This window comes from Protopterus annectens, chromosome 6.part0 (assembly GCF_019279795.1).
Source record: "Protopterus annectens isolate FY-2018-M chromosome 6.part0, PAN1.0, whole genome shotgun sequence".
In the NCBI taxonomy this organism is placed as follows: domain Eukaryota; kingdom Metazoa; phylum Chordata; order Ceratodontiformes; family Protopteridae; genus Protopterus; species Protopterus annectens.
Window position 1 is genome coordinate 1,589,761,117 of NC_056737.1, and position 20,801 is coordinate 1,589,781,917.

The following is a 20,801-nucleotide window of genomic DNA, read 5'->3' on the forward strand; positions in this document are numbered from 1 at the left end:
GCAGGCAGTCTGTTTCCAGTCGAAAATCCTTTATTATGTACACAGACAAGCGATCCAAGTAAAACAAAAATAGAGTAATAATTTCCTCACAAGCTTTCTAAATATATATATATATATATATATATATATATATATACATACTTTTTATCAGGCAGGCATAGTCGGATGCGTCTGTTGTCAGCGTTTGAGCGACAAGGGGTTGAGTGAAAGGCAGTCCCTTGTTGTGGTTGCATGCTTCTGTCCACTAAAGGAACTCTGTCCTTAGACAAGGCATGATAGGAATGACCGTTTCCAGGTCCTGAGAATGTTGGCACCAAAGACTTTTTAAGTACCATTGAAGTTTCCTCATATGCAGTCTTGCATAAGGAATTAGCAGAATGCATGAGGCCATGAACCCTAGGGCTTGCAGTATTTTCCGTGTAGATAGTTGGGTTTTGGTGGCCATTTGTTTGCGTATATATTAGTGTTTTGTGGTAGGAGGAGAGGGTTGCTTCATGTACACAGACAGCCCTCTCCTCCTACCACAAAATACTAACATATGCGAGAGATGCAATTACACAGACAAAACTGGAAGCTAAGCTGTCTCCACCCAAGACTGGAACAGACAGTCAAGAGGAGAAGGTTAGCTCTAGCTGCACACAGACCAACTAAAACAGCACTGGCAAAAAATACACATAAATACACAAAATCATACTCGGAGGCTCTAAATAAAAACTTGCAAAAGCATCAGAGACCTCCAAAGCAGACACCCAAACAACCTGCACTTCCCGTCACAAACAGCACATAAAACACAAAATCAGTGTGCCACACAATCACGGCCCTTAAGGCAAAATAACATACCTAACACAGTAATAATAGGGGACTCTATAGTCAGGCACACTGACGCCCCACTTACTAGGCTGGACCAGCAGAAAGTTACTGTTAGCTGCCTGTCGGGAGTCAGGATCCGCCACATAACAAAAGCACTCAGGTCACTCCAGAACAAGTACAAATATGACTCGGTCATTGTTCATGTTGGTGTGAATGACCTGAGATGTACCTCCCTGGACTACATGAAAAGACACATGGAAGAGCTCTCTGATCATGCAGGCCAGGCTGGTATGACCATGACCCTGAGTAGCATCCTGCCCTCACCAAGAATGACACCTCAGTATAAAGAAAAAAATGATCAATTTCAACAACTGGCTAAGCTTCTGGTGTTATTCAAAGAAGATCCAGTGTCTGTCAGCCTGGGACGACATGCTCAACAAGCCCTGTTGCTTCGCAAGAGACGGCTTGCACCTGTCACCCCTAGGCTTTCGAATACTGGCAAAGGCTCTTGCTGCCCCCATAGTGCCTTTTTTAGGCAAGGCTCAAAAGTCAAACCCACCTCCGTAAACAGCACAATTAACAAAAAAAATGAGGGTTATGCTACTCAACACCAGGAGTTTAAATCTCAAAATGCACGCACTCGAAGCACTCCTCAGAGTATGGAGAACATCGACATCTGTGTGCAGTTACTGAAACCTGGTTCAAGGGCTCCAGAGAGCACCCCAGCACTGCCGGGCTACAACTCATACCACACGTTTCAGCCACAGAACACGGACCGAAACACAAAAGGAAGGGGTGTATCCATATTCATCAAGGATACCTACACCTCCAGGTTAGTGGCGCAGCCTGATACCTCTGAGATCATCAATGTGCAACTAACATTGGACAAATCTGCAATGCAAATTGTGGCCTGCTACAGATCCCCTCCATGACCCAGGACCACCACACCACCTTTCTGGAGACACTGGAAAATTAGGTCCTACCGAACACCCTGATATCGGGCGATTTCAATTACCCTACCATTGACTGGGAAAACTACTCTAGTACAAACTCCCAGGCCCAGCGCTTCTAAGGAATTCATCAACTCAAATGCCCTGGATCAGCTGGTAAACTCCCCTACCAGAGGTGAAAACATATTGGACCTGGTCATCACCAACATGGGCGACAGGTGTTCCACACCGGAGGTCAACCCCATCATTGGTTAGATCAGACCATAAACTAATCACTCTGGATGTCCACACCCCACCACCACCCACAACTAAGGAAACCACAGTAAAAAAATTTTCTAAACAAACTTCACCTTACTTAAGACAGAGGTGGTAAGTTTCACAGCCCCCACATTAAAGGATAATGTTGCCCAAGATGCAGAAACCTTTACAATTGCACTCTATAAGCACCTACAAGGATGCATGGATTGTGCCATCCCTAGCAAACCAAGACTCACTCCTCTAAGAGAAGAAAACCAGTTTGGTGGACCATTGCCATAAACAGGCTATACAACAGGAGGAGGACTAGTTCAGAGAAAAAGAAAATCCCAAGAAGGAAAGACATCCCTCATCAGTATCAGTAAGAAACTAAGGTCCCTCATGAAATCATCCAAGGCTAATTTCGAAAGAAAAATAGCCAAGGATTCAAAAGATAACCACAAAGCCTTCTTTAGCTATGTTAAGAATATAAGTGGCAACTCGCAGATATGCACTGAACTAGTGCAAAACAGCACAAAATATACTGAACCTACTGATATTGCCAACATCCTGGCAGATAGATTCAGTGCAAACTTCACCCACCTCTCACCTCCAAAAGGGCCCACAACAATACCGGAAAAGTGTAGGGTCGCAAAAATCACAGAAGCACAGGTGAAAACAGCCCTTTCAAAAGCCAAAAACACAGCGTCAATGGTGTCCCAGGTTGTGTCTTGCACGAACTACAGAACAAACTAAACCCCCACCTAAACACGCTGTTCAACCTCAGCCTCTCCACAGGCTACGTGCCCATAGAATGGTGCACAGCAGTGGTTATTCCTCTCCACAAAGGAGGGGCCACAACTGACCCTGGTAACTATCGCCCCATAAGCCTGACTAGCATGGTCTGCAAGGCTATGGAGTGCATCATTATGGAACTCCTTAACAAAGACACTGGAAAAGTACAGTTTTGTACCTACCATAAATGTAGATGTCCGATAGGTATGCATCTGCAGTCATAACATATGGGTTGTCCTGCCTCAGGCAGCCCTTCGGTCGGCCGGATTCCAAACTCTGGGTCTGGCCTCGGCTGATGTCGCACTTTCCCCAACGTCAGAGCTTCTGGGGTATAAAGGCATCAGCCGACGCCATTTTCCTCAGTGTTTCTTGCCCCAGATGCCAGGTGCCCTCTAGGAAGGCTAAATTTGGATAAATGTTGAAAGTTCCAAACAGTAGCAAAATATATATATACATATATACAAAAACAAATACACCATAATAGATTCCCCCAGCTAGCTGAAAGAGGGGTAAGCACCCTAGGTATACCACAGAGGGGAAGGAGGGTGGGTAATCCTGACTGCAGATGCATACCTATCGGACATCTACATTTATGGTAGGTACAAAACTGTACTATGTCCTTCAAGGATGCATCTGCAGTCATAGCATATGGGTAGAATACCATAGCCAAACTGGGGGAGGAGGTACTAAGATAAGGATGGTGTAGTTAAGATCCCCTGTAAAACTGCAGTTGCAAAGCCTGCTCGGGATCTGGAGTATAAAGGTAGATTGTAATGCTTGGCAAATGTATGCACGGAGCTCCAAGTAGCAGCTTCTAAAATGTCCTTGGTAGCCACCCCTCGTAGGAAAGCTGTAGTGGTGGCTGTGGCCCTTGTGGAATGAGGCCTGATATTTTCAGGAGCTGTCTTTCCATGAAAAGAGTAGCAAAAGCGAATGCAATTTCCTATCCATTTTGAAAATGTCTGTTTGGAAATCGCTTTTCCTTGCACCCCAGTTGCATATGCTACAAAACGTTGGTCAGATTTTCTGCTGGTTTTAGTTCTGTCCAGATAGTAGCGTAGTTGTCTGTGTATATCCAAGGTGTGCAAAAGTTTTTCTCCTTTGTTCTGTGGGTTAGGGAAGAACGTAGGCAAATGAATAGCTTGGTTCAAGGATACCCTGGATACCACCTTTGGCATGAAAGTAGGATTGGTTCTCAGAGACACTCTATCCTGGTGAAAAATAAGGAAAGGCTGCACTGCCATTAATGCCTGTAACTCGGATACTCTTCTTGCTGAAGTGATTGCCAGAAGGAAAGCAGTTTTCCAAGATAAAAACTGTAAGTCTGCTGATGCTGCTGGTTCAAAAGGAGGTAGTGTCAATTTTTCCAGCACAAAATTGAGATCCCATGCAGGCAGAGGGGGTCTCCTTGGAGGTTTAACATTTTTGATCCCTCTCAAAAATTGTCTGAGAAGAGGGTGAGAGAAGATAGGAGGATCCATATTGTATTCTGCTGAAATTGCTGAAGCATGAATCTTAATGGAAGAGTATGACAGGCCATTGTGGAACAATTCTGCTAAGTATTCTAGGATGTGTGCTAGGTTTGCCACTGTGACATCTGTGCCCTTTGATGTGCTCCAAATGAGGAATCTCTTCCATTTAGCTGAGTATGTCTTCCTTGTGGAAGGTCTGCGAGCCTCCAGGATAATGTCCTTGACCCTCTGAGATAAGACAGTTTGGTTTTAAGCAATTTTCCAGGCAGTTAGTTGCAGTGTTTTCAAGTTTGGATGCAGGGTCTTGAAATTGTTCTGCGTTAGAAGAAGAGGCCATAGGGGTAGAGGCCATGAGTTCGCCTGAGACATGCTTCTCAGTAGCGGATACCAGTGCTGTCTTGGCCAGTCCGGAGCTATTAGTATCACCTTTGGCTGTTCCTCCCTGATCTTCAGTAGAACCTTGTACATCAATGGGAGAGGTGGAAATGCATACACTGTTAGGGCATTCCAGCTGAAAGAGAGAGAGTCCACCCTCCAGGCTTGTGGGTGGTATGTCCTTGAGCAGAATTTCTCCAGTTGGTGGTTGAGTGGGGAGGCGAACAGATCTATCTCTGGCATTCCCCATTTCTTTGTTATGAGTTTGAAGATGTCTGGATGCAGCATCCATTCATGAGCATCCGTGGTAGTTCTGCTTAAGCTGTCTGCTAGTGAATTCTCTTTTCCTGGTACGAATTTGGCCTGCAGCTAGATATTGAGATTCAGGCCTAGGTTCCACAGATCCATTGCCATCCGGCATAGAGGGTAGGAATGCGTGCCTCCCTGTTTGTTTATGTACCACATGACCGTGGTGTTGTCTGTCCTTATCAGCAGATGTCCTTGCTGGAGGAATGGTTTGAATGCCTTGATTGCATGCTTCACTGCCAGCATCTCCTTTTGGTTTATGTGCAAGTTTAGCTGGCCTTGAGACCATAGACCTTGGATACATTTGTCCTCCATGTGTGCTCCCCATCCTAGGTCTGAGGCGTCCGTGGTGATGGTCTGCCTTGGTTTTGGTTTGTTGAAAGGCAACCCTCTGTTGAACTGGCAGGCCTGAGCCCACCACAGGAATTCCTTTTGAAGGCATGGAATGATTGATATCATGGTTTCTAGACTGTGCCTGTGTTGAGACCATACATTCCTTAGGTACCATTGTAATTTCCTCATATGCAGCCTGGCATGCAGGATCAAGATTATGCAGGATGCCATGTAACCCAGGGCCTGCAGGACTTTCCTTGCAGTAAGCTAAGCTTGTCTTGTCAAAGTCATGAAGCAATCTGGAAGTTGTTTTTGTTTTTCTTCTGTGAGAAAAAACATCTGAGTTATTGTGTCCAGATCCGCACCCAAAAAGGTTATCCTTTGGGATGGCACTAGTCTTGACTTTTGGATGTTGACTGTGTATCCCAAGGCCTGTAACAGGTATATGACATAGGCCAAATCCTTTATCAATTTTGTCTTGTTGTCCGCTTGTATTAGGCAGTCATCCAAGTATGGGTAGATTTGAATTCCCTGAAGTCTGCAATGTGCAATTACTGATGCCAGGCATTTCGTGAATACTCTGGGCGCAGTAGATAAGCCAAAGGGTAATGCTGAGAATTGATAATGCTCTGATCCTGCAAGAAATCTGAGGTGTCTTCTGCAATCTGGTCCGATAGGGATGTGCAGGTATGCCTCCTTGAGATCTAGAGTCACCAGCCAAGACTCCTTGCCCAACATGGGAAGAAGCTGCTGTAGGGTCAGCATTTTGAATTTTGGCACAATGAGATATGTGTTCAGTGCGGACAAGTCGAGAATAGGCCTCCATTGGTTTTCTTTTCTTGGTACAAGGAATAGTCTGGAGTAAAATCCTTGGCCTTGTTCCATAGATGGTGCCCTTTCTATCGCTTTCATCTGAAGTAAATTGTTGATTTGTCTTAAAGCCTCTGGCTTCTGGTTTGGTGGAAGGTTTGGCATTCCGCTCCTTTTTGGTAAAGTGTGGAAGTGAAACCTGTATCCTTTGTCTATTGTTTGCAATGTCCATGTGTCCTTTGTAATGCAATGCCAGTTTTTTGAGAATAAAGCCAGCTTTCCACCCAAGGGAGCTTCCAGTTGTTCTCTGGTAGGCGGAATCAGAGTCAAGTCATTGTGTCTGTCCTGTGGTAGTGGTTGTAGTTGCAGCTGTGGCACTACTCCTCTGGTTGGCAGGCTGCCACTGACGGCCCCTGTAGGCACCCTTTGATTGACCTCTGCCTCTAGGGCGTCTATTCCTGCCCCTCTGTGCTCTGGAGGTGTCTGGAAAGGACCAATTCTTTGAAGGCCAGTTTCTGCTGAACCTCGGAGGTTGGACCTGCAGAAATTCCTTTACTGTTTGCACAGATTTTGCTTTTTCTTCCACTTTCTTTAGAATCTCCTGTGCAGGGGAGCCAAATAAACTTTGTTTCTCCATTGGAGCATCTAGGAGTTTAGCCTTGACATGGTCTGGCAAGGATTGCTCTTTTAGCCAGGCATGCCTACGATTACTGCCCCAGTCATAGCTGATCTAAATGAAGCCTCCAGTGCATCATAGCCACATTTTAAGAAATGATTACTGACCTGCTGAGAGTTGTGTACCAAATCCTGAAGGGATTTACGGTCTAAAGGTTCAGGAGAAGAAAGCTTTTTATTCAGCTGATCTAACAAATATTCTTGGTACTGTATCATATGGAATTGACAGTTTAATGCCCTGGCAGAAAGAATAGCAGATGTATAAACCTTTTTACCCCATCTCTCTAATGCTCTAGACTCTCTTTCAGAGGGTAGGGGATTTTTGGCAGTGGCAGCTGCAACACCTTTTGGGCCCTGAGAAATAGTTTCTGGGTCTGCAGCATGGGCTTTATACAGGTGGAAGTGAGAATCCGGGACCCTGTAATATCTGTCAGGTTTGGAAGAGAATCAGGTGCAGAACTGACATCATTATACACATCATCAATTACAGTTAGCACTGGTGGTATGGCTAAGGGCCTATGCTGGGGCAAATGTAAATATGTCCTTAATCTTTTTCTAGAATCAGAAAAATCCTGACCCTGCCATTGAAAGTGTTCCCTCATTGAGTGCAAAGTCTCCCCAAAGGAAAATTCTTCAAGAGGGGAGGTCGAAGGGATAGAGTCTTCTGCATCTAAATCCTCATAAGGCGAATAGGCCCCTTCCTGATGGTCTGACAAATCAGATCCATCCATGGAGTAATCAGAGGAGAGAGGTTCAGAGGGTTCAGCCCTAGGCATTTTGTCAGGTGGAGGTTGGGAGGCCCTGTCTGGGAGAGGTTGGGAATCCCTAATTAAGGATATAAGGTCCTCAGCAAGACTGAGAATCTGAGAACTTGAGGAGGGCCTCTGTGAAGTAGATTTGGCAGGTAAAGCTTTTGAAAGTTTGGCAGCTTTAGCCCTGGAGAAGGCCTTAATAGACATAGAAGCTGGGGGCCTAGCTGCCCCACGTGCAGGTGTAGAAATGGTCAAATAGAATGGTGTCAGACAATTCTTGAGCGCTAGCTTCGGTAGGGATTTCTGAAGCCGACTCAGCCAGGGCCTCTCTGGCCTCGGTTGTCGGAGGTATGGATTAGGTCGTAGTAAGAACCGAGGACTCGGTTTCAGCCGAAACAGAGACACTCGCGGTAGGCCTAACCGTGGTTTCAGCCGAAACCGCGGGCCGCGAGTGTCAGTCCTTTTCCCTGCGTTTTTTGGCCATATGCGTAGTCGGAGTCTCCGACAGCATTTTATATGCAAAATCGGTTCAGAAAAATTCTTCTGCAAACTCAGACCGACGTCTAAGAGTCCGTCGGTTGGAGGCGGCACAGGCTAAACAAGCTGATACGTCGTGGTCTGGGCCTAAGCAAGGAAGGCAGTAAGATTGGAAATCCTTATGAGGTATTTGCTTCCCACAAGTTAAACAATTATTTACTTTGTCTGACATCAGCTGAGGCAAGAAAGAGTCCCCAACGGGGTACTTAGCTTTTTTTGAAGTCTTCGGTAGCTGAAATCTCTGGATCTGACCGACCGGCACTTGCGAACAGCTTCTGCTTCGGGCACCGCGCGGCAAGAAAGACTGAGGAAAATGGCGTCGGCTGATGCCTTTATACCCCAGAAGCTCTGACGTCGGGGAAAGTGCGACATCAGCCGAGGCCAGACCCAGACTTTGGAATCCGGCTGACCGAAGGGCTGCCTGAGGCAGGACAACCCATATGTTATGACTGCAGATCCATCCTTGAAGGACATCCTCCAAACACTTGACCCGACCCAGTTCGGCTTTGTTAAGGGCAGAGCATGCCTACTAAACCTGGTTGACTTCTTCAAGACAGTCACCAAGGCCATAGACGAGGGAAAGGTGGTTCACACAGCCAACCTTGACATCGCCAAGGCTTTCGATACCATTCCCCACTCGAGTATTACAGAAAAACTCACCAGCCTGAACATGAACCCCTATGTCACGAGATGGGTTGCCAACTGGCTTACAGACAGAACTCACACAGTAAGAATAGCAGGCTCCAGGTCCAATTCTAAACCTGTCACAAGTGGTGTCCTGCAAGGCTCGGTCCTGGGACCCCTACTGTTCGGCATATACTTCTCAGAAGTACAGGCAAACATAGGAGGACTATGGCTAACCAAGTTCGCCGATGACTGCAAACTGGGAGCCATAATTGACTCTCCGGCTGACATGGACATCCTCCAAAAAGGCCTTACTGAGATGGACATCTGGTGTCAAAGTCATGGCCTCAAGCTAAATGCCAAAAAATGCATAGTCAATCAGTTTGGGAAAAACAAAACACTCACAAATTACCACATAGGTGGCAGCCCCCTTAATACAGGAGAGGTAATAATAGATCTGGGGACCCAGGTAGATAGTAATCTCTCCTTTTTCAACCATATTGCCAAAGCAGTTAGGAAATCCTTCTATGTGACCCATCTAATTACTAAAGGGTTTGCATCTAGAAATAAAGAGGTTATATTGCCCCTCTACTTGTCACTCATTAGACCCATCCTAGAGTACAATGCCCCATTTGGGATGTACCTCACAAGATACTGCCAACAGCTGAAAAGACCACAAAAGTACCTCACCAAGAGGATTACTGGCCTCAAACATATGTCCTATGCAGCCCGATTGAAAAAACTCCGGCTGTACTCAGTGGCATATCGCTTACTCAGAGGTGATCTCTGCCTGACTTACAAAGCCATGTCCAACTCAGAGTTGATGGACATGCTCCACCTAAAGAAATCCAAGTCACTGCGAGCCACATGCTCTAGTGAGCTAAATCTCGCCACAACAATAAATAGAACATGCTGGAGGGATAGATTCCTGTCACAGAGACTCCCCATGCTTTGGAACAAAATTCCAAATTACATTAGGCAGAGCCCCTCACTAACACTCTTCAAGAGAAACCTTGACAAGTGGATGGGTAACAGAAAATACACCCCTGGGATCACTTCATTGGCTCTGCTTGACAGAGGATCAGTTAATTAATTAATGGGGTGGCGAAAGCCGACACACTCTGGCTAGGCTTATAAATGCCCTTGGGCAGATAGCCTAGTAGCTACCTATGAACCTATAAGAAGTTGGTCAAATAGACCTGTTTTTCTGGAGTGAGAAATGCCATCTGGAAGTTGTGTTCAAGCTTGCTCCCAGTAATACAAATTTTTGACTGGTCATCAATTATGATTTCTTTTTGTTGATGGTGTAACACAATGAAGTTAGGAGTCTTTTTACAAATGCCAGGTGCAATTCCTGACTGTCCGCTTGAATCAGGCAATCATCCAAGTATGGGAAAATTTGGATATTTTTCTGCCTGCAGTATGCAATGGCTGGAACCATGCACTTTGTGAATACTCTGGGCACAGTAGATAAGCCAAACGGAAGTGCAGAGAATTGATGGTGCATACAGCCTGCCCTGAACCGTAGATATTTCCTGCTAGACTCCCTTATGGGGATGTGTAGATAAGCTTCTTTTAAGTCTAGGGTGACTAACCAGGCATCCTTGGCTAGCATAGGGAGAAGCTGTTGCAGGGTATGCATTTTGAATTTTGGGACCACCAGAAAGGTGTTGAGAATTGTTAGATCCAGGATTGGGTGCCAAAAGCCATCTTTTCTGAGCACCAGAAACAGTCTGGAGTAGAAACCCTTGTCCCCTTTGCTCTACTGGAACAGGTTGAAGAGCCCTGATACTGAGCAGGCAAAGTACTTGCTTTTGAGCCTCTGCCCACTGGTTTGAAGGAAGGTCTGGAAACCCGCTTGGGGTTGGCAGTGAATGGAAGTAGAATCTGTACCTTTGGGATACAATGTTAAGGATCCATCGGTCCTGAGTAATGGACATCCAGTTTTTTGCATGAAGGGCAAGTTTTCCTCCTAGGGGCGCAAGTAACTGGGCAGAGCTGGGAAGGATAATTGAAAAGTCATTTTGAACTTTTTCCATAAGGGGGTGGCTTACCACTCCCTGTTTTTGAGATGGGGGCACTCCATTGTTTAGATCTCTGTATACCCTGAGACTAGTCTGGGTGGTCTGTTTCCCCCGGGTTTGGACTGAGAAGGCCTGGAAGGGGCTGGAAAGGACCAGTTTTTAGAAGGCCAATGCCTACTGAATCTAGGTGGCTGCACTTTTAAGAATTCTTTAACAGTTTGCATAGATTTAGCTTTTTCTTCCATCTTTTTAGGAACCTCTTCTGCTTTGGTGCCAAATGGTCCTTATTTAAAGGAGCGTCTAGTAATTTTGATTTGACATGATCTGGCAAGGTTTGTTCCTTCAGCCAAGCAAGCCTTCTCAGTACAGACTCAGAGACTACAGCCCAGCATGATGCTTCTAGGGCATCAAAGCCACACTGCAAAGTATGCTTACTAACTTGGTTTGCAGAATGCATTAACTCTTGTAAAGCTTTATTTTCTGCACAATCAGGAAGTAACACCATTTTTTGTTTAATTAGTTCCATAACACGCTGCTGGTACTTTAACATGTGAAACTGGCAATTCAATGCCCTGATGGCAAGAGTTGCAGAGGTATATACCTTCTTACCCAATCTGTCTAAAGCTCTGGAATCCCTGTCTGAAGGAGTAGGGTTTTTGGCTGTAGTAGCCTTAATACCTTTAGGACCCTGGGAATTGGTCTCTGGATCTGCAGTAGGATTCTTAAAGAGAAATTTGTGAGAATAGGGTACTCTGCAGTACCTGTCAGGTTTTCTAGGGGCCGGTGGTAAAGTGTCTGGAGTAAGACTGGATTCCATGAAGACATCATCTACAACATCCAGGACAGGGGGTATAGCTAGATGCCTGTGCTGAGGCAACTCTAAAAATTCTCTGAGTCTCTTTTTGGACTGACGGTAGTCCTGCCATTCCCAGTGGAAATGCTCTCTCAAAAGTATGCAAGGTTTCACCAAAAGAAAAATCCTCTGGAGGGGAGGCAAAGGGAATGGATTCCTCTGCATCTGAATCCTCATACATTGATAAGGGTATGTCCTGGTAATCAGAAGGGGCAGAGTCATCGGACTCCTGGTCTGTAGAATCAGAATGAAACTCAATTCTTTGTCTCTTAGCAGGGGAAGGCTGGCTTCCCCTAATTAGGGTAATAAGGTCTTCAGCCATTCTAAGCATTTGTTTTTGTGGCATGGGAGCTTGAGCATGCGCTTTGGTCGTCAGTTTTCTAGGCATAGTGCATACTCTGGGCCTGAGAAACACGGTAGTTTTAGCTAAAAACGAAGTTGTTGGTTTAATTTGAACCTCGGTAGGTAGGAATACACCCTCAGAAGCCAGTGCCTGCACAGCAGCTCCGGACCCATCCAAGGTAGAGACATCCATCCTCAGGTTCCATAGTCGAAGAAGCATCTCGCAGCATACCGGACTCCGAATGGGTCTCAGCAGAGGCCTGTGAATCTTTAGAAGCGGGCATCAGGGGCTGCAAAGGCACCTCACTGAGTACTGGCGGACTGGCGACTAGCTTAACGGAAGCATCATCAGCAGTTTTGGACCTATGCGGTCTGTCTCTGTCTTTTATCTTTATGTTTTTTCGGAAGATCGATAGTTGGATGGCTTATCGGAGCCATTTCGGAATACGGAGAACTAGAATAAAAGAATTTAGCGACAAAGAAAGCCCAACGACGAATGGTTTGGGTGTTAAACAAGGCACAAAACTGACAGCGAGGGATGTCGTGGTCTAGGCCTAAACAGGTGATGCAGTAAGAATGAAAATCTCTGTGAGGTATTTGCTTTCCACAGGCAAGACAATTGTTAACTTTTTCTGACATCGGTTAGAGCAAGAAAAAAGGATCCCCAACGGGGTACTTGGCTTTAGAAGACTTCAGGTTTGAAACTCGAAAAACGAAAATTTCAGGTAGCGGCCGACTGGCACTTGCAAACTGCTTCTGCTTCGGGCTCCTTATCAGCAAGAAAGACTGATGTAATAGCGTCGGCTGCCTGTTTTATACCCCTGACGACCTGACGTCATGGAAGAGGCGACAGCATCTGATGCAGAAATCCCCAGACTCTGGTATTTGGGCCGACTGAGGGCTATCTGCAGGCAGATAACCCCAAGTGTGATGAGTGCGACAGTGAAACAAGAAGAACATCTATCGTATTGTCAAACACACCCTTTAGAGTTGACTCAGTAGTCATGGACTTAGGGAGACACAGAGTAATCTAGCCTTTGACCATCACACATCTACAGTGGTGAGGAAATCATTCTATGTTGTGCAACTTACAAACAGAGGTATGGCATCCAAGTCCAAGGAAGTCATTGTTCCACTGTACTTGGCATTCATCAGACCTATCATTGAGTACAATGCCCCCTTTGGTATTTACCTAACCAGGCATATCCAACAATTGGAACGTCCACAAAGGTTCCTCACTAAAAGAATACAGGGCATAAGTAAAATGCTCTATGCAGACTGTCTCAAGGCCCTATCCCTGTATTCTGTCTGCTACAGGCTTTTGAGTGGAGATCTATGCATGACATACAGGGCACTGTCAGATCCTACTCAGATGGACCTCCTGCATATCCACAAAGCAAGCAGCACTAGAATTACCCGTTCTAAAGGCTTAAACCTTGTCTGTGATATAAACTGGACCTGCTGGAGAGATAGGTATGTATCCCAGAGACTACTCCATCTATGGAACAGGCTCATGGGAAACCAGAAATTCATCCCTGGTTTGGCACCTATGTCTCTAATGGACTCAGTTAACTTGTAAATGGTTCATTTCCCAGGCCCATGCTTACACTTATCAAGAGTATCAGAACTTGTCAGAGATTTGGGATGCATGGCTAGGCTTAAAAAGGCCCTTGTGGCCATTAGCCTAGTAAACACCTATAAACCTATAAGCGACTTCCTAACACATGACAGTGGGTTATCTTCATAAACAGTGTTCTGTAATCAGCATTAGCAACTGATGTAGCATTCCCTCCCTGTCTTTACTTACTCGATGCATATTGTCACCTTTCAAATTAAAATACAACTAAGTTGTAATGGGAACTCTGCTCACTATCTTCCCCTACAATCTTGGTCATTCTCTCTCTTGCCCTACTTAAAGTATTTTGTTTCCAATGTACTGATTAAATTATTATTATTAACCTACATTATTAATAATCAGTATACTACTTTATTATGGATGTAAGTCTTATCTGATATATAAGGAGCTTTTCTCCCTGGACCTCTGCTGAAATGGGCTACTATTGCCAAGTCCGACTTTTTTTGAACAACAAAACAAATAAATAAATATTTGTTTTTATAAGTTAATGTGTCTTATATGGGGGAAAGTTACTTCATCAGCTTGTCAAGATGTAGAAGATATTACTTCCTCTACAAAAATGACAAAGAACTTATTTTATGTCATCTTCAGAAAAAGTGAGCTCTAACACAATCTCCTTCTGCTAGCAACCCCAAGATGTAGAGGGTTAAAGCCCTCACTGCACCCCAAATGACACATGTTCTATTAGTGTCATGGGCACTGCAGGGGCCACAGGAGGAGGATGGGAGTGAGTGGCTGATGTTGGCTTGCCCATCTTGGTGGTGGTGGTGGTGGTGGGGGGTGGAGACAAGAAGCCTAGGCTCACTATAATAAAGCAATGTTACAAGTCTGGGGAGATCCATGTTGCACAGGTAGTCAGTATATGCTTAGACAGGAGGATGAGCATACACAAACAAGCACGAACCTCCCTGAAGGCAGCAACTGCAGAGCTTGCAAGCTTGCCGCAGGGTGGCAGGAGTTACAGCTCACTCCCTGGCAGCAGCATGACTCTGTACCAGTGTCCTTGGTCTCCTCACTGGCTCCAGACTTGGGTCAGGTCAAAGGGAAAAGCTGGTGAGCTGAAGGGATAAAAAAATCTCCTTCTGCTTTAATTTATCTGCCATATGTATAAACCTCTTGAAGGTTCTGCACATTGTGCTCCCTTTGTCTTAGTATGAGTGGACTTGTCACCTCCCCATCTTTCTTTTCCTTCTCTAGACTGCTCTCCCTCTGCAAGGTATCTCAGACCTGAATTTATTTTTAGTTTTAACCCCCTACCCCCAATTATAGACATCTGATGCCTGTATTTGAATTTCCTGTTTCACTAACAGAAAGGGGTTCAGAACTATGCATCTTTCTGGCTTTCACAGTTTTAGTATGCATTACCAAATCTTTGCTCCGAAGGCCTTCACTTAAGTGCCTTACTTCTAGTTATATTCTCTGTTTCTTGGCTGATGCTTGTAAATCTTTGTGTAGACTTCTGTCTCATTTTGATTCTAACTTCAGATCAGTCTACTTGCAGTTCCTGTTCTGAAATTTCTTTCACCATTGGGTTTCTGTTGCTCAGTCAATGCAGCAGACTTCTAGTAAAATACATGGTTCTTTATACTGTCTATCCACTGCCAGAACCTATCTCCTGTAGTAACCTCTATACTACTTCCTCCTCCTGGCTTTGATTCTGGGCCTCTATATGAGTGTCACTGAATAGGCATACCAATTTGTCACCATGCCTCTTTCTTTCTAAGTGCATCATTCTGCCATGTTGCATCTGTGGAATCTACTTCCTCCCACATTTTCCAAAGTGCTTTAAAGTGGGGAAAATCCTTCTATACTATGACTAGTATTAAGTCATAGGGTTACAGCCACTGGTTATAATAGTCTTCCTGGAGCTTGTAAGTTTTTACATGCAATAAGGGGGTATTGCTTTCATTTTAGGGGACCTTTGAGAAAGACAATTATGTTGCCAGAGTCTCTTCCAAAAATACAGTACATTACACTAACCTTCTTGTAACACAACAGAGCTCACTCTATTTACTCCAGTTGTAGTTGTATCACTCCCCATGGACCAACTTCAATTGTAGCATGCATATCAGTTTTCACATTTCTAATGTTAGGACTATCTTTACCATTAAAATTCTCATTAACCAGTCCATTACTGAATCCAAGGTACCTACTATATGGAAACATTTCTATGCCTTGTCCATCCACAAGAGAGGTAACTCCTCTGAACTTGCCAACTTTCAGCCCATTGCAAGTCTATCCCCCTCTCAAAAATTCTTGAAAAATGTTTACACAAACAAATCCTTCACTTTCTCCTACAACAGAATCTACTTAATTCCACTCAACATGGATTTCGACCTAAACATAGCACCTCCACTACTCTCATTTCCTTCATAAACGCCATATCTCAAGCCAGAGACCATAATAAACTGGTCTCATGCCTATTTCTTGATCTCTGAAAGGGATCTGACACCATCTCCCACCCTCTCCTCCTGCACAAACTCTCTAACCTAAGCCTCTCCACTTCCACTATCTCCTGGTTCACTAGTTACCTCAGTGACTGACTCCAGTCTGTCAAATGGCTCTCTGCTACCTCTCCAGCTTGGCCTGTCAAAATGGGTATATCCCAAGGATCAGTCCTTGGCCCATTACTGTTTAATATCTTTACCAATCTATTATATACCTCATGCCCCCAGTCGTCACTGATACAATATGCAGATGACTCCACAGTTATCACCACAGCTGATTCCCTCTCTGAACAAAATTTTTTTTATCCAATAAAGCTAAACTCTCACTATCCCACACTTACCTCCTACCCACCCTATTCTACGGCTCACAAATCATTACTAATCTTCAAACCACTCTTCCAACAAAACTTGAATCCACCTACAATAAAGCTGCAAGATTCGCACCTGACCATTCCTACCACTCACACCACTGCCTTGTTCTAAAAAAATGAAATTGGATAGAATTTCTTCACCAGCTGCTTCTCACAAAACCTCAAATCATTCATTCTATATTGTATTTGCCCTCCTTCTGTCCCAACATCACCTCAGTTGTCTCCCTCTACTCCCCTCCAAGGTCCCTCTACAAAGCTTCGAACAAAACCTTCTCCAAATCTACAAGTCTAAAACAAAAATAGTACGAAACCTGTACAGTTACTCTCCAGCCCAGTCCTGGATCAAACTTCCCTTAGACAATAGAAATACCAATCACCTTCTTAAATTAAAAACACCTACTAAAAACTATCAAAACAGGATATGGCTCTGCCACTGTAACTACACCCTTTAAGGATCATCCAAAACTTGTCACCTCAGTCTCACCTATCTTTCTTCTCCTTCAATAATACTCTACAACTAATGGGTTATCCCTTTATTTACATCATTTGTACTGCACATCTTTTCTGAAGTACTCAAGACTTGTTCTCTGACAGGACTGTACATCTTGATTTTACTGATGCAACAATGTATATACTCTCTGATTTGTCAACCATGTAGTTCCACTATGTATATTCACTTTTTTTTGTAATTCTTGTTGTAATTTTTGTTTGAAATTGTAAATGTAGAGCTTTTTTCCCCAGGCTTTCACTGAAAAAGGGCTTCAGCTCAGTTGGACTAACCCGGTTAACAAATGTAAAATAAAAATACATAATTTGTGTCCCCACATTTGAAACAAGTTAACCCATAACATGCTACTGTTTGTTTTACAAAAGAAGGCACATTTCTTACTACAGTTTTAGACTTGCAGACAAATCAGTTATAAATAATGTGTAATCAACTAGCACGTGTTCTACTGAAGATACTAACTTGTCAGAGTTTTCGGGATCACTTTGCAACATCCGCTTTCTTACAGTAAAATACAAAGCTCTTTTAAATCTCTCCACTGCTACAGTTTCTAACATTTTTATTTTACTTTTACTATCAAGTCATAACCACAGCTTTGACATATGCTTCAAGTTATATATAAAAGTTCTTACTGGTCTGTCAGCATTAAAAGTCCAGTTATAATGTTTTTATTATTTGCACTTCAGACATTATCCTGGTCATGGCCAGTAGTTGTTTCTTAAACTTTTTAAAGTTTGTGTAATAATTGCCCTCCATGTCTACATATATTTTAATGTCTTTCTTGTTAGCTGTGATATCAGCATGCTCCCCCATTCTGACTTGCCCAGTTTTCCTGGGTTGTGTATCATTCATAATGCACAAGATATGATTTCCAGGGCATCCTCCTTACTCAACTTATGTCAGGAAGATTTCTCAGTTGCTAGTACAGTACCCTGTCCAGTCAAACTGGTGTTTTATTAGATGTAGCAGATTCCAGTCAATCTCCACCTTACACTTAAGGGGACCTTTGACAAAGAAAATTATACTGCCAAAGTCTAGCTATATGCATGAAAGACAAGTGCTTTAAACAGTTTTCCATGACTGAGTACAAGGAAGCATGCCAGTGCCAGGAACAGCAGCAGAAATAGTTCAGTGAAACATAAGTAAATCCACAGGGAAATATTAACCCAAACAGGGTATGGGCTTTGCAGTAAAGGTATTGCAAAAAAAAAAGTTCATTTGGCAAGTTGATTGCTAAATTGCCTGTATGCGAACCTGTGTAAGTCTGCAAAAGTTGAAAGCAGAAGATATATAAAAACATGTTAACTGCAAACATCCACAGGAAAAATGACAAATATTATAGCTCACCTGGTTTTCAGCAAACAAAAGAAACAGTATATTAGAGTTATCTCCACCTTAAAGTTCAATACAATCCATCCATAAGACAGGCTGGTTTTATAACAAATCACTGCTGCAGGCCCTGACAGACATTCTGCTCAGCTTCAGCAACCGCAAACTAAATCACTTGAGGTTAGTCCCTGGCTAAATCCTCAAGAAGCTCTTGACAAGGCTGCTGAACTCTGCAAATCTTGGATCTTCAGGTAAAGCCCCTGCTTTATTCCACACTGATCCTCAGACTGAGAAACTCACTTCCAGAATTCCTGCTCTTTAGCTATGGTTCTTCTGTACAGTCACTGAAAGACCACTAGTTTATGTAGAAATGTAACTACCTCCATAATATTTATGAGAAGTCCCAATTTACCTACATTTAAAGCCATACTTCACATTTTCAAATACATGTTCAACATGTTCCTAAAGTGAGTGAGTGTGTTTGTGTGTGTGCGTGTGTGTGTATAAACGCACACAGGTCCGGTGCCCCTTCAGAGTTCCATCAAAGCACAGTCTGATTAATAAAATGTTCAAAGAAAAGGACACTTTTCCCCAGTTCATTCTTAATAGAAAATGTAAACAAAATTTAAATATTAAAAAAAAAACTACAATGCTCAATGTACAATGTTCACTACAAGTACACTGAAAAGAAGTTAGTGGTATTAAAAATTCAACCACTAATGCACACTGACATATGAAATCAGTGGTCCACAGGGGAAAAATACTTCCATAACACAGCACAACTAAGAAGATTTTCTCAATGTTCGCCAGTTTTTGCTCTTAAATTAACTTCAAACACAAATTCATATGGGGGTTGCTATTTGCATGAAACAAACTTGCCAAAAGAGTCTGCAACATAAAAAAAAACGTGAATGTGTTAAAAGGGTACCTCTGCTACATGGCAGAAAACTAGTACAATATGCTTGCGTCAGAAAAAGAATATAGAAAACTAGCTGCACTACATTCAAAAACACACACAAAACTCAAGAATATTTGAAAATATATGTACAATTTTAAGATCTTTAGGTTCATAACTGATTGACTGAAATGAAAATAAAAATGAAGGTACTACACAAAAGCAACTTACTTCAAGCTCTCTTGTGAGCTGGAAGACGATCTGTCAGACTGTGGCAATGATACAATGCTGTCGGAGTTCTTCAGGTGAGACTGCAGTGCTTTCTGATATGTTACCTCAAGTGAGTTATACAATTGTTCAGCTTCTCTACTAAAATGACTGCGGAAACCCCAGTAACACCTAAGAACACACAACATAAGACATAGTAAATATACAGTATTTTGTTACAGTGTACATTTTTTGGCCAATTCACAAATTCTGTTCTCTAATGTGATGACTTGAAACACAATGGCCATCTCATCATCAATGTGTTTCAGACCAGAAAGAGAGGCTGAAGCAACAGCAACCACAGCAAACATCTAGTAATATATTTACTGTCTGGCTAGAATGCAAGAAGTGCTTCAGTTCTACAATGAAAACTACAACAGCTACAGTCTAGGTATATCACACCTCAGCCCATGTTAAGAAAAGAATCTTGCACTGTGAAAGCTGAAAGACTTTATGCCTAAAACCAGTTAGCCTGAATAAAAATCTAAAAAAGCCAATCAGTAACAAAGGCATGTATTTCAATTACAAATTTTGACAAGCTAGTCTTTGTCTGAGAGGTCACTGCTATTTGGGCAAGTTAACAAAATAAGGGCAAATGCTTTTTACTGACAAATATGTGAAAGTTAACAAAATCAACTCTGCCACATCACAACTTAAAACAGTTATCTTGTCAAAATACTAAAACAAAATGAAATGTAGGCAATACAACCATAGCTCTTAAAACATTTGCACAAAAGAAAATGAGACAAACAAATGAAAGTACCTAAATACAAAACATAAAGCAGTCTGTTTTGTATTGCTTTTATTTTCTTCTGCTTTGTGCGATGACTAGTGCTATTTTGTTTGAACAACAGTTCAATGGGATCTACTTGAAACCGATAAGATATTATGCAAAATGCCCAGTCCTTGGCTGTGGTCCACTGAGAGGAGTGTATGATGCCTCATTTGGGAAGTGCCAATGGCGAGGTCTAGGGACAGCTGGACCCAAACAGCTGAGCTTTACAACATGTCGTACAAAGTGTGTGTGTGTGTGTGTGTGTGAACTAATAAAGGTTTTACTACTTTTTATGATAGCAGCAGGAAAATAAAAAGGGGGAGGGGTTCTGCATCTACCTTTAGAATGCCTTGCTATATACAGCTTGCTCATAGTACACACTAGCCTCAAAAAGCAAGTGCATTACAAACACTAAAAAACTCAAGAAATCATTATTTTAAAATATCTTTCCTGGTCTAGACCTCTCTGCAAGTCAATGATATATGCTATCCCACTGCCTGCTCCCCTGTGCATAGTATATCATATCCCTTGGTGAAGGAGAATATCTTTTCCAGTGGAAATTAGCCTCACTGTTTACCATTTTCTGGTGGAAGCGATGAGGTATGACAGTCAAGGGTCATCATCTACAAGGAATGTAGTTTTGTCAGTAGACCCAACAGGGTCCCTAGTAATACTGGAACCACA

At 43.2% G+C, this 20,801-nt stretch overlaps 1 protein-coding gene across 1 annotated transcript in view; it reads right to left on the minus strand.

The window, feature by feature from the left end:
- Positions 1 to 20,801, minus strand: part of CLASP1 (cytoplasmic linker associated protein 1) — a 4,127,769-nt gene that overhangs the window by 2,192,229 nt on the left and 1,914,739 nt on the right. The window contains exon 17 of the mRNA XM_044073692.1: positions 19,307 to 19,474. Within this exon, the coding sequence (XP_043929627.1) occupies positions 19,307 to 19,474 (168 nt within the window). The remainder of the gene's footprint in view (positions 1 to 19,306; positions 19,475 to 20,801) is intronic.